Source organism: Zalophus californianus, chromosome 3 (genome assembly GCF_009762305.2).
Source record: "Zalophus californianus isolate mZalCal1 chromosome 3, mZalCal1.pri.v2, whole genome shotgun sequence".
Classification (NCBI taxonomy): domain Eukaryota; kingdom Metazoa; phylum Chordata; class Mammalia; order Carnivora; family Otariidae; genus Zalophus; species Zalophus californianus.
Genome location: NC_045597.1, coordinates 119,042,974 through 119,056,727, shown reverse-complemented (window position 1 = coordinate 119,056,727; position 13,754 = coordinate 119,042,974). Strand labels below are relative to the sequence as shown.

General features: G+C 42.8%; 1 protein-coding gene across 1 annotated transcript; it reads left to right on the top strand.

The window, feature by feature from the left end:
• The first annotated feature begins 1,094 nt into the window (after nucleotides 1–1,094).
• On the top strand, nucleotides 1,095–2,549 carry RPRM (reprimo, TP53 dependent G2 arrest mediator homolog). Its single transcript, XM_027590402.2, has one exon. The coding sequence runs from the start codon at nucleotides 1,327–1,329 to the stop codon at nucleotides 1,654–1,656; it is 330 nt and encodes a 109-aa protein (XP_027446203.1). The 5' UTR covers nucleotides 1,095–1,326; the 3' UTR covers nucleotides 1,657–2,549.
• The last annotated feature ends 11,205 nt before the right edge of the window (nucleotides 2,550–13,754 follow it).

The following is a 13,754-nucleotide window of genomic DNA, read 5'->3' as shown; positions in this document are numbered from 1 at the left end:
AAAACCCGAAGAATTCTTCTGGAGCTTAAGAAACAATCTGACAGGTTTGTAACATTTTCCTGAAGCCAGCAGCAAAATCATAATGGGCTAAAGCCTCAATCAGGCCCCTGAAACATCTGTAGCTTTGTTCAAAATGACTAAGACACAATACATCAGTTTATGGAAAATGGGGAGAGCTTGCAGCAGTTGGCCAGTGTTCTAGGTGATGGATATTGATGAGCAATAAAAGGACTGATTTACCGCCAACCGAGAAAAACATTGGAAGCACTTCCAAAAACTCATCTACAACCCAGATTATAAGAGTGCCCACTCTGTCCATCTCCCCACCCTTACCAGAGAGGTGACCCTGCTTCCGGCAATCATTTCCACACAAAGGCCACAGAAGAGCATATCCTTCCCCTAACCCCCTTCCTTTCCTTCGCCTCAAAAATCACTATAAAACCTGTCTTACTCTGTCTTCCAATGGCTTCCTTCCTCTTTTTCTTCTTTCCTTCCTCCCTCCCTTTTCTACTTCCTTCCTTCCCTCCTTCCCTCCTTCCCTGCTTTCTTTCTTCCTAAAATCAGTACTTAAACAAAAACAAAGACAGAAAACCTCCCAGATCATCCCTACTCCACCAGAAATCCGTCGCAGACAAGACGGAATCAGGCACAGGCGGCGGCCCATGCGTTCGCAGGGCACCATCTGGCACCTGCGATTCATCGCCACTTTCCATCCGCCCAGAGGTGAGAGGGGCGGGAGGCAAAAGACACGCAGAGCTGGTGTGACCCAGTTCTTTGGAAACTTTCAGCTGATCGCAACCTCTCCTCCGTCCGAAACTCTTTAATCATCCATCAGGCCAGAAAAGTACAGTGACTTCTGCCTAGTCTTTGAAGTTGAAAGCAAGAAGCAAGAAAGGCGAGAGGAGGAGGTTCGCCCCTTTTCTTCCCCCACGGCCAAACGGCCGCAGGCGCAGAGCGGTGGTGCGGCCGGAAGGGGCCGCTGTTCGCTCAGAGCAGCCGCCCCGCCGCCGCCGCCGCCGCCGCCGCACCTCCCACGGCCCCACTGGCCCAGCCCCGCCAAGTTCCAACAGCCCCCAGTCGAGCGAGCGCCGGGAACCAGCACCGCCCTGGCAGGAGCAGACGGCGCAGACCAGGCGGGCTGCGGCGCGCGTCGGAAAGGCTCCTGGGAAAGTCCCACGACCCGGGGACTTAGGAAAGGAGAGAGCGAGCAGCCCCCACGCGCGCAAGTCTCCCAAGTGAGCGCTCCGCTCCGTATCTGTTCCTCCCGCGCCACCGCCTTCCCACCCCTCGGACCCGCGCCTCCCCGGGCGCCCGCCGGCTCCCGCGATGAATCCGGCGCCGGACAACCAGACCGATGTGGCGGGCCTGCTCCTGGCCAACAGCAGCGAGGCGCTGGAGCGCGCCGTGCGCTGCTGCACCCAGGCGTCGGTGGTGACCGACGACGGCTTCGCCGAGGGCGGCCCGGACGAGCGCAGCCTGTACATCATGCGCGTGGTGCAGATCGCTGTCATGTGCGTGCTCTCACTGACCGTGGTCTTCGGCATCTTCTTCCTCGGCTGCAACCTCCTCATCAAGTCCGAGGGCATGATCAACTTCCTGGTGAAAGACCGGAGACCGTCTAAGGAGGTGGAAGCGGTGGTCGTGGGGCCCTACTGACCGGCCCTCCCGCCCCCGCGGCAGCCGCCCCAACGCCTCCCCACTTAGCCCGCCCGGCCGCGCCCCCTCACCATCCGAGACCGGGCGAAGCAAACCTGTCGGAGTCAATTATTTCTCTCGACTTTTGCCTTTCGGGATGAAGCGACCCTTTTCTCGCTCGCCCTCTGAAAGTCCCCATTCCTGGCAGTAGGAGGAGAGGGCCCCGACTGGACTCAGAAGCAAGTGGCAAGAAGAGGGCAATTAGAGCGCAGAACTTTGGAAGCTGCCGCTAGCGTGGGATGCGGGGAGACCCACCCTGCGACGGCCCTTCTCCACCCGCAGGTGGGCCAAGCTCTCGGGGCAGGTGGAGCGGGCGGGCAGGGGAAAGACCCAGCGGTATCGATTGCCTGGTGGCCCGAAAAGTGACCGGTATATACGCCACGCAACAGAACTAATGGGGACACACAGATCAGGGTCCGGATTCGCGCCCATTATCTCCCGCTCCTCCCAGCCCTGGCGCGAGAGACTATAAATACCTTTGATTGATTGCAACGTGCTGTTTTAAGGGATTTTGTGTTTGTTTGCTTGAATACACATATTTGATAGGTCCTTTGCTGCCCTAGTGGCCTGTTTGCCTGCCTGGCGTTAGTTTTGTTATCCTGGGAGAAGGGGTGGGGGGAGGGGGAAGCCTGCGACTGTTCAACCGGGTGATTTGTTTCCTTTATTGCATTTCCAACTGGGGGTGGGGGGAGGAGGCTGACGCCCTAGCTAGCCCCGGGGCAAGGACTTGGACTAGAACTTGTAGCTCCTGACTGCACGGTTTACGCCACAAAAGTGCTCTTGACATTCATGACACCGTTTTGACTTTTTTTTTTCTTATTTAACATTTCCTTAATAAATGCAACATTTAAGTGTTTTGCTCCTGGCTTCCTGGTGGTCATTCTGAGCTCCCGGCAGAAGGGAACGCGTGGCTGTGAGGAGTCGGGTTACAGGGCCGGGGGAATTCGCTTTGGAGAGCTGCAATTCAACTCGTGGATCCCATGGAGGGGTGAGGTTGCGGGTGAGACAGAGAGGCCTAGGGACTAGTGAGACGTGGCCAAGCCTCAGGCACAGGAGCCATGCTGGGGGCGGTATCCTTTGTTTTCTCTAACAGTTAATATTTTATATTTCAGTTAGTCTCAGCTCTCTGAGCCAGGCAAGACAACAGGAGGCCCCCGCGGGAAGATGACACTTCCGTGCTGGGCTCCAGCGGGAACACAGGGTTGCACCGCTAATGAGAGGAAGAAGGCTTGGCCAGCCTTGAGGGAGGGTGCCTTTCCCCTGACCAACGTCAGCAAGAAGGCAGCGGGATGCTGCTCAAAAATAAATAAATAAATAAATAGTGAATAAATGTGGGGACAAGTAGCTGCTAAAGTATGTAATGACGCTAATTCTCCCGAGGGTAAAACAGTGTTGCTAAAACATGACATGCATTATCTTTGCCATATTACGTTTTCCAGAGAAAAGGCGAGATTAAAAGCGAGACTCGGCCTGCTTTATAAATCTGGAGTTATCAACCCCAGACCAGGCAAAAAAGGTGCAGAGGAGTTAGCCAAGGTCCTGAATGCCGGGGGTGAGTATTATGACAACCCACACTGGGAAGGTTGGGCTGGAGTGGAGCTATAGCTGGTGGTAGGCACATTTAGGACTTTAGAAGTTGAACAGTGAGGGAAAGAAGAGCCTAGAAAACCGTGACTGTGAAAATAACCCAAAGGATACAATCACTGCAAGCTTCAACTTGATTAGAGGTGTAGAGCAGTTAATAGTTACACCAGGGGTAGGATCCTAAATATTTTCAAAAATATAAAGGATCCTCCACCATGCTATAGCATGAAAGACTTCACAATAGCAAAGAGAAGACTGAGTACAATTAAATAACAACAAGGTGTCCCATTTACTCGGGAAGAAGCACAACTGGTGTAAACATGTCCTTTGACTCGAAGATTGGGATCAAAAGGTTTGAGTGTCCTTTGACATCCTATCTACTATTAAGTGCCTATTTCACTCTCAATGCAAATCTTGCCAGGAATTATGACTTTGAATTGTTTTTTGAATGCTGAGAGGTTTCAGGCTTGGGAAAAAAAAAAAGGATTTTGAAGTTTTGCCTGTTGTTCCTGTCTTCTCAGCTGGTAAGGGTTTGCTTATTTGTTTTTGTTTTCTGTATCTGGGGAGGGGAGCAGAGTCAACATGCAGTCAAGGGTGAGTCATGGAAGGCAGTTTACTTTGGCTAAAGGAGAGGACAGGAAATGGAGACTTTTTATTTTATAGACAGTTTCTGTGGCACCAAGTGAAGCTGCTGCCTCGATGTTTCAAAGAAACAAGACAGAACAACCAGTTTGCGCTGGGACAAACCAGTTAAAATTAAACTCAGTTTTTTTTGGTGGCTGCAGCATCTGCTGAGGTTTCCTTCTTCCTGCAGATTTATTAGTCCATCAGTGAATTTCAGCATTTTAGTGGAAATCGATTTGGGATCCAAAACCAATCAGCTTGAGTTTGTAGGAATCTTCCTACATGCTCTGCTGTGCAAGGTGCATGTTTACAGTAGGTTTAGGTTAGGTTACAGTAGGACACAGAAAGGTTTCACACCTACAGGTCCATTCGCACTTGTTCGTATACAACAAACGTTTCCATTGACAGCCAAAGTCCTGAAAACTGAAAGGGGCCTGCCCAAGCAACCCTATGAGTACTGTCTCCTCTATCACTACGATCTCCTCCATACTTGTTTGTCTTAATACTTCTTCACACTTCTTTCCTCCTCCCTGCAACTCAACTATCCGAATTTATTCTCTTACTCCCAGAAATTGTGACTGTCAGACAAACCAGAACCTGCAAAATTGTCTTTAGGTAAAAAAAAAAAAAAAAAAAGAGAGATGTGAGTAGAGCTCTGTAATCCATGATCTATGCATTACAGGGAAACGCACAGGGTCTGAAAATATCATAGCCCTGGGGACCATTTCCTGCCAACAACTCTGCTCTACAGCCCTTAGATCCATTTGTTACTTAGAGAGATGCCAAGTGGTTCTGGTTTTTATAGATGAGGCGATGTGTGCAAGAAGCTTTTTACACTCCCTATTCCCTGACGGCCACACAGCAACCACTTTCTCGTGCCCTGTGCCACTCCCTGTCTCATCCTGCCTTTGGCACTCTCTTTCTCCAATTCTAACAAATACGTTAAATGAGACTTTTTAATCCTGCCCAGAGTGAATGGAGCATCTATCCTTTCCCACAGTCATGCTATAAAGGAAAGTGCATTTTAAAAGTCACTCTCTTTGTCTGACCTAAGAAAATAATTTCAGCCTTAAGAGACTGGGAATCGAGGGATGCCTGGGTGGCTCAGTTGGTTGAGCAGTTGCCTTAGGCACAGGTCATGATCCCGGGGTCCTGGGATCAAGTCCCGCATCAGGCTCCTTGCTCGGCGGGCAGACTTCTTTTTCCTCTGCCTGCCACTCCTCCTGCTTGTGCCCTCTCTCTCTGACAAATAAATGAATAAATAAAATCTTAAAAAAATAAAAGAGAGACTGGGAATTGAGAGGGAAAGATGCAAACAGGCAGATTATCTCATCCCACACTTAAGTCCACCATTTGGTCAGTAATGAGTGGGAAGCCCCAAGAGAGAGAGAGCTGGCTCTCTGTAAAAGCTTGCTGGATCTGACGCAGTCCATGGGGAGGTATTTGATACTTCCTGAAACTCTTCTGGAAATATGGCAGAAGCAGGAAGAGGTTTTCGTGAGACTCAGCAAGTGGATTTGCCAGGTCGTAACCCCTCTCAGGCTGTGCACCCAGCCACTGACGCCTCTGAGCCTAACTGAGTGGCCTCCACATAAGGGGCTTAGCCAATAGTGGATAAATGTTATTTTTCTTAAGATTCTGACATAGACCTTCTCACTGTTTGAAAATGTATTAAGAACTTGGATTCTGGACACCTTGAGGGTGCTTGAGGGAGGACAAAATATAAAGGTCATGCCACTGTGTTAGGCCTAAGATCAGACTTGCTCCTGGGGGACAGCCCCTGTGCCTGATTATTGATTTCCAAGCCACCCTGACCTCTCCTCGGGTCCAGAGTCAGTCCTGTGACTGTCTGCCTATGTTAATTGTGAGGGAGGAAGGGTCAGGCACACTGGACTATGATGGAGGAAAGCTTTGTTCCGGTCTCCGGGTAGCTGAGTGGCCTCCTCCCTAAAAGGAAAAAGATGGATTCTAAGAGGACATTCTACGATTCTATTGAATTAACTTGTTTAACATTTCCTTGTCTCTTAAGATGTTTCATACATCTCTTTATGAGGTAACCTTAGAAATATATTTTACCTTTCCAATCTTGGTCCTTTGGGTAGAAATGTTTATCCTGGGGAGTCAAGTGCTCCTTGAATCGGGATATGTTATTTACAATAATCAAAGCAAAATTTCAGACACCCAGCCAGGCCTGGGTAGACAACAGTTTCTAAACTGACAAATCACACGTCATCTAACCAGCACCTTACACATTCCAGATCTCTATATTCTCACTGGATGGCACAATGAGAGCAAATCCCTTCACTGAATGAAGGAGCAAATTGGCAAGTGATTCATCTAGATCATGCACCGTCACGCTAGTACATGCTGTTGTTTACAGAAACTTCTCAGGTGTTTGAAGGCAAATCAACAGCCAACTTTTCTCCCCCAAAGCATTTTCCCCTTTGAGCTTCTACAACACCACACAGCCACTGTTCCACAGGCAGTTTAGAGCCTTCGTTAGCCTTGGCTTAGTATAATTGTCATTTTGGGGGTTGCAGTTCCAGGGAAGGACTCCAGGGTTCAGTTTGTTCTGTAAGACTCAAACCTGGTTTGAAAGCCTGTTGAAGCAGCAAGTCTAAAGCAATCCCCCAAACAGGAATCAACAAATCTTTTATCCACCTGCCAAATCCCACTTAGATATGTGCACAATAGCTCAAATGGGATATGTTTTAAAGTCAGCTCCAACGATAGTAATTGTTTCCTAATCTCTGAATTTATTTTTTTTTAAAGATTTTATTTATTTATTTGAGAGAGAGAGAATGAGAGATAGAGAGCACGAGAGGGAAGAGGGTCAGAGGGAGAAGCAGACTCCCTGCTGAGCAGGGAGCCCGATATGGGACTCGATCCCTGGACTCCAGGATCATGACCTGAGCCGAAGGCAGTCGCTTAACCAACTGAGCCACCCAGGCGCCCTCCTAATCTCTGAATTTAAATGCTCAGTGGTTAATTGCTTCCATGGCCAATCTCACTGTCTTCCTTTCCAAATCTTTTTGTATTGTTTCAAATGCTTGAAATGAAAGTCTAGGATGAATTTTTTAGCATGAGCTTAGCTTTAAAAATTCTTAGAAAGTATAGTTTAGGAAAAGTTAAGTACGTAATCTTATCAGCAAGTTATATATCATTTATGGTGATCATAAAGGACAGTCTAAATTTACTACTTATATTTGAGAAATTCAAGATATTTCAGAGGAAGATTCTACAAGGACCGTTGTAAAAATAACTAGATGCATTTTTAAATACTCCCAGTAAGCTTGCAAACAGTGGCTTGCTTCTAACCTAAATAATACATACTCAATGAGAATAAGCAAAGCATATATTCATTTGTCTATTTATTATTTTTTGAAGGGATGATGGGTAGTTTCCTTCCCTAAATATATGTAAAAGCTTGATGCTGAAACATTTTTGAGTGGATAAATGCAGGCACAAAGTGATCAATACGTAAAAGGTCAAGCCATCTCTGATAATGCTGGAACAAAACTCTGCCCTGTTCCCATTTTAAAGCTGGTTTCCATTAGATAGTAATACTTTCTGAACCCGGAAGTCAAACAGATAGTGTTTGTCATGCACTCATGTATACATGGTACATTACAAGTTATTACCAAGAAAATGAGGTGATTCCTATTCATTTGAGCCATAAAACACAGGCACAGATAAGCACACAATAGGGAAGGCATATGATCTACCCCAAAAGAGTCAAATAATAAAGAAATTACTCCTATTTACTATTTCTGGAATTCATGGTGATATAAATATACATACAAAATTATGCTATAGTCTACATTTGGCACAGTTTATTACAAAGAGAAAATGTTAGTTTTTCTTGTCAAATTTTTTTCATATTCGCCTTCCACCCTCACCAGTTCCTCTTTCATTGTGTACTCCTTCTCTTGTCCACATCTAAAGATATACTGCCCTGAAAGAGTCATTGATTTTTATCAGACCAAGACTCCAGATGTCAGATTACTTTGGGAAAGGAATCCCTCTGGGATCTAGAGTGTCTCTTTTGCTTTATTTATTTTCCTATAAATTGAGCAGGATCATGTAGTTCATATTCTAAATAGTATTGATTAAGGCAGGTGCACATGCACACACTCACATAGTCTGTTTCCCATATTCTATACTGTTGAAACATATCCATCCTACTGCAGGCTATAAGTAAGCATCACATATTCCCCAGTTGTTTTATACTACTTGTTTGCAATAAAATAACACATAGAAAAAGTTGCAATAGTCCCCAAATGTTGAGTGAATAAGATTTATGTGAGGTGCCTGGAGTCTTAGAATACATCTAGATCTTGACATGTATGTTTCAATCTTCACCTAAGAACTAGAAAGAAAAAAAAAAAGCTAAAACCCCAAGGGACAGAAAAGTCAAAGATTATATATTGCACAAGTTTAAAAATCTTTGAACACTAAGTTAAGAGAAATGAGAAGGGACCCTAAATTTGAAGATCAATGAAAACAAAAATAACCCATTAAGTCTCTAGAAATTTACAGGCAGATTATGAATTCTCAAAATGGTGACTAGGAAATCATACATTTAGAGGACTTAAGAAAAGGATCAAAGACTACTGGGTCTAAGTGCCAAGCAATGCGAGAAGAATGTGAAAAATTATTAATTCCTCCTCTAATTCTCTCTCCTCTGCAGAGTCTTGCACTAATTGCAAGCATCCTGTTAGCTCGCTCAATTTTCTTATAACCAAAGGTCAAAGAGGCCTTGCCAGATCTTCTTATCGTTATCATCAATAAATATTTATTATTTAGTATCCAGTATAGGCCGGACTCTGCATTAGCTACCAACTTAGATGTTGGAAGTTGAGTGCAAAGGATCGTGGAATTTAAAGGGACCTTCTGTGATCCTAGCCTGTCTTCTGCTTGATTTGTGTCTACATGTCCTTGGAGATCTAGTTATGTATGAGCTACACATACTTGTGACTTTTCCCCTTACAGATGAAGTACTCTCTATTCTCTATAATTAATGTGGAGGCCTGAACTACTCAAACAACTTAATTTGACTTTTTCCCATGCCTTCAGGTAGCATACACAAGGCTCACTGTACATTATATTCAAGCTCCAGATAAGCATGAATATGGAAGGCCTAAAGAAAGTGCTCCAACTGAATTTCTTGAGGCTACCTATATTTTTATACAAATTCAGCTTGGGAATACATGTTTTATTCATTTCCCCCACCATGAATTTTCGAGGACTGAATAATTAACAAAAAGGATCAAGTGTGAAATTCCCTCCCTCACATTCCACAGATGAGCTTTCTAAGAAAATAATGTATCCTTGTTTTGAGGAACATAAATACCTCCTAAATTCACAAAACATCCAACCTATAATGGGCTATATTAATTGAGACTCTTTGAGTTGCTGTTAACATAAACCCAGTTCAAGCTAATTTTCAAACAGGATGCTGAATTCATGGACTTGTGTGATTAGCAAGACCAAGGATACAGCTACTTCAGCTGCACAAGGAACTGAAGTATGGTGCCATCCAGATTCTTCTACCATCTCCATCTTTCAGTAAAGTTCTTTCCACATGGTGAGAAAAGGGGAAACAGAAAAGGATCCCCCCGCCAGGCCCGCACTCACATCTTACCAGCTTAACGACTGTAGCAGAAAGAAATTGTCTTCCTGGGTGAACTCTGGCCCAGTTTGGGCCATGTGTTTATCCCTGAATGAATCTCAGTGACTGGGGTTGGATGCAGGAAGAAGGGGGTCCTCGGTCACTGCCATCCTTGTAGTGAGGGGGAGAGAACAAAGGGCAGGAGAGTCAGTTCTGTTCAAGCACAAGCCCATGAGTCCTCACATGTGAGAGTCTATCTGTTATCAGAAGAAGCAATAGGCTGCTGGATGTCCTAAACGGATTCTCACCCAGTTCAAAGGAACCAACACCAGCCAGCCAGTGGTTGAGCCAAGTAATTAGGCCCATATCTCCTGACTATTAACTTAGTATTCTTTTGAAAAGATTTATTCTATCAACTGTCTTTCAGCAAGGCTCAGAAGCCTTTTCACATTTCTTTCATGACTCTGTGTCTGTGCTGATGAAGCTCCACGTGCCCCACATAATAGCCTGGATTTCTGGGGCACCAGTGATATGAATTTCGACCAGTCATCTGACATCTCCATTTGTTTATGAAAATAAAATCATTTGCCCTCCCTAGACCTGGCTAGGCATAAAAATGTCCTTGAGATGGTAAATTTTACGGTAAGAAAATCTTTAATATGATCAATTATTAAACAAAATGAAGCAGATTTATTTGCTGCAGGACTTCTCTTCTAAGCTTTCTGACTCTCCATGGGATAGATAAAATATTTCCAAGTTGATCTGAAAAACTCACTTTGATGGACTCTCTCTCATGACCCATCTTCCTTGGAAAGTCTCCTCCTAAGTACATGGGAGATAGATAGATGATAGATAGATAGATAGATAGATAGATAGATAGATAGATAGATATTTTACCTTCCTTGGAATCCTCCTTTATTCTGCTTCTAAATTGTCCCTTATCTGAATTCATGCTAACCCAGAGGGTTGGCTTAGCTTCCTTATCTGCACAGAAACTGAACCATCATTGTTCATTTCTTCGGGTTTCCAGCTGCTTTGCCTGTTCCACACTTCTGACTTGGGGAAATTACCCAGCTGACTAGCTGCTCTGCAAGTGTCCTCTCCCCACTATGAGACCTGTATTAGTGGGCCTCCTCATTCTTATTCATAAGTGGGGAGGGGAGCTGATGGTATGTTTGAGAGAGGAAATCTGTCAACCATAAAGACTGGTGTTTAAAAGATTGTTTCTCACACAGCTCATCACAATAGGTAAGCTCATCTCATCTTCAGGCTTCCAACTGTGAAAGCCTGAATCTGAAGATAGGAAGCACAAAGTTCTCAGTAGAGGGTCTCTGCATTAGCAACTTACATAATGGCCTCTAAGGCACATTTGATAAGACCACTCCCCTGTTTTCTTTCTTCTTTCTTTCTTTCTTTCTTTTTCTTTCTTTTTTCTTCTTTCTTTCCTTTCTTTCTTTCTTTTGCTTTCTTCTTTCTTTTCTTTCTTTCTTTCTTTCTTTCTCTTTCTTTATTTCTTCTTTCTTTTTCTTCCTTTCTTTTTTCTTTCTTTCTTTTTTCTTTCTTTTTCTTTCTTTCTTTCTTTCTTTCTTTCTTTCTTTCTTTCTTTCTTTCTTTCTTTCTTTCCTTCCTTCTTTCTTCTTTCTTTCTTCTTCCTTTTTTTTTTTTGTTATGTATCCTCTTTTTCTTGGCATAGTGGCCCTCCTATACTTTATGTCTTTTCCAGGAAATCATAACTTTAAAAACAAAAAACTAATAATTTTCAATAGTTATAATCTAAACCACTGTGCTCTAGACACTTGATTTACTTTATGTATCCTCGGCTGATTACTGATCACCCAGTTTTTGCTCAGTGATAGTTTTTCTAAGCCACTTTTGGTTGATTTATAATTTCCTGAGCTGGTATTTGGTGTGTAATCTTTTTACACCCTAACATTTCACCATTGTGGCATAGTTCATTACATGGTGGTCTGCAAAATCTAATTCTCACTATGACATACTAAATCATGTACTACCCTGGTTTATTTGAAGAGAGATCTTCAGGCCTATTTGGGTTTTATTAAAAAAATAAATATCTAAGTTTTTTTAAATATTTTCTCAATGAATAATACATTTTAAAATGTTCCTTTATTAAAATTCTCTAACATTTAGAATATTTATAAGTAGAAACTTTTAGGGATGCCAAAGCAATTAACCCTGGTAAATATAAGATATATCACTTTATTTATATTTTTTAAGATTTTATTTATTTATTTAACAGAGAGAAAGAGCGCAAGCAGGGGGAGTACCAGGCAGAGGGAGATGAATAAGCAGGCTCCCTGCTGAGCAGGGAGTCCGATGTGGGGCTCAATCCCAGGACACTGGGATCATGACCTGAGCCGAAGGCAGACGCCCAACTGACTGAGCCACCTAGGTGCCCCAAGAGATATCACTTTAAAATAATAATATATAAAGAACCAAATAGTAATGTTGAAAATTTGAAAATTTACAATTGAAATGTATTCTCCATTTTAAAGGAGAATTTACCAAAGGATTCCTTCAACTTTGGGATAAACATCTACTTCAAGATTAAGGTAAACCCATATCTACCTTTTATATGAGATTGCACATCTCAAATATTATAATACAGAGATTAAATTATACTGAATTCTTTGCATTTGTTAAATGTATTTTTATTCCCCAACAACATATTTCCATTCTACAAAGCAAAGACTTTATTGGCTATTGAAATAAAGAAAAGCTATTCAAAGGATGAACCTTCACTCTTTGATATGGAGTTTCATTTCATGCTTAATGTGCTGTATAGAGAAAAGAGAAAATATTAACAGTGTTCCATAATTCAATGATTTTTGAGATAAAAATGTTTTCAATTTATAATTCTGTGCATTCCGAAAGAGTGCTTAGACACTGGAGAAGTGCTATAAGAAAGGTTTTATGACCACCAAGGGCATTGTCTTCTCAGAGTGTGGGTTACCTGTCCTGTATCAGTCACTTAAGAAAGGTCGAATGAAGTTACAAATTTTTAATATTCCATGTTTCAATGAAATGATATGCCAGAATATTAGGCCATCCTCTAAGCCCATCTGACTTTCTTCTGTGTTTTCAATTAAGAAATGAAAAGTTATTATTTTAAGAGAGATTTTGCTTCCACACTGATTCCCAAGCACTTAATTGGAATATAATATAGCCCTATTTTTGATATTCTCCTCTTACCATTGTCTTCCAGTTGGATTGTATTATTGACATGGCTGATTTTCAAATTCTGTTCATAGAAACTTGGTAGGCATCAATAAATTCTTGTTGACTACGGTCATCATCGTCTATGCATATGAATGACTGATAACTGCTAAAATTAATCATGATCGGTACTTCACACATTACTTCGAAATCCTTACAACTCGAGAAGTTACAATTATCCTACTCCCACAAACAAGAAAATGGAGGGACTGAGGGTTAGTAACTTATCCAAGGTCACATAGCTAAAATGTTCTTGTGCTAAGATGTGAACCCAGATCTGAGACATCAGAAACTGAGAGCGTGTCCACTATGTCATCCTGCTAATTCTTCTGGTGTCAGATTGACAGCAGGGAAAGTTTCAACTTTTTCACACATGTGCTATGTCATTAAAAACTTGGATCCACCCCTATAGCTTCGAGTAATGATTTCACATAGAGGAGATGCAAAGCAATTTATCATTTTGGTAGATTTAGAGTTTGCTAGGAGCAGATGGTTCTAGGAGGATTTTAGGAGGCAATTCAAAATGAGCCTCAACTTGTCCAATTACATAGCCCTCTTACTTGAAAATGAATAGAAATTTTAAAAAATTATTTTCTCCTTGAATTCTATAGTTGTAAAGGCCTCTAGTGTTCACTTGTGTTGCTTAAACAATTTTTTTGTTGTTGAAACCCTGCTTACAATAGAGTTTTGACTAAAATATTTTACTCTAAAACATTGGGGCTTATTTGCATGATGTCAACAAATGTCCTTTAAAGTTAAAAGATATTTCTGTAGACTGGATTTGCTTATAAAATGATAATAATTGGGACGCCTGGGTGGCTCAGTTGTTAAGCGTCTGCCTTCGGCTCAGGTCATGATCTCAGGGTCCTAGGATCGAGCCCCGCATCGGGCTCCCTGCTCGGTGGGAAACCTGCTTCTCCCTCTCCCACTCTCCCTGCTTGTGTTACCTCTCTGTATCTCTCTGTGTCATATAAATAAATAAAATCTTTAAAAAATGATAATAATT

Coding starts and splice junctions, on each gene's coding strand:
- RPRM (XM_027590402.2), top strand. CDS start 1,327: ATGAATCCGGCGCCGGACAACCAGACCGATGTGGCGGGCCTGCTCCTG.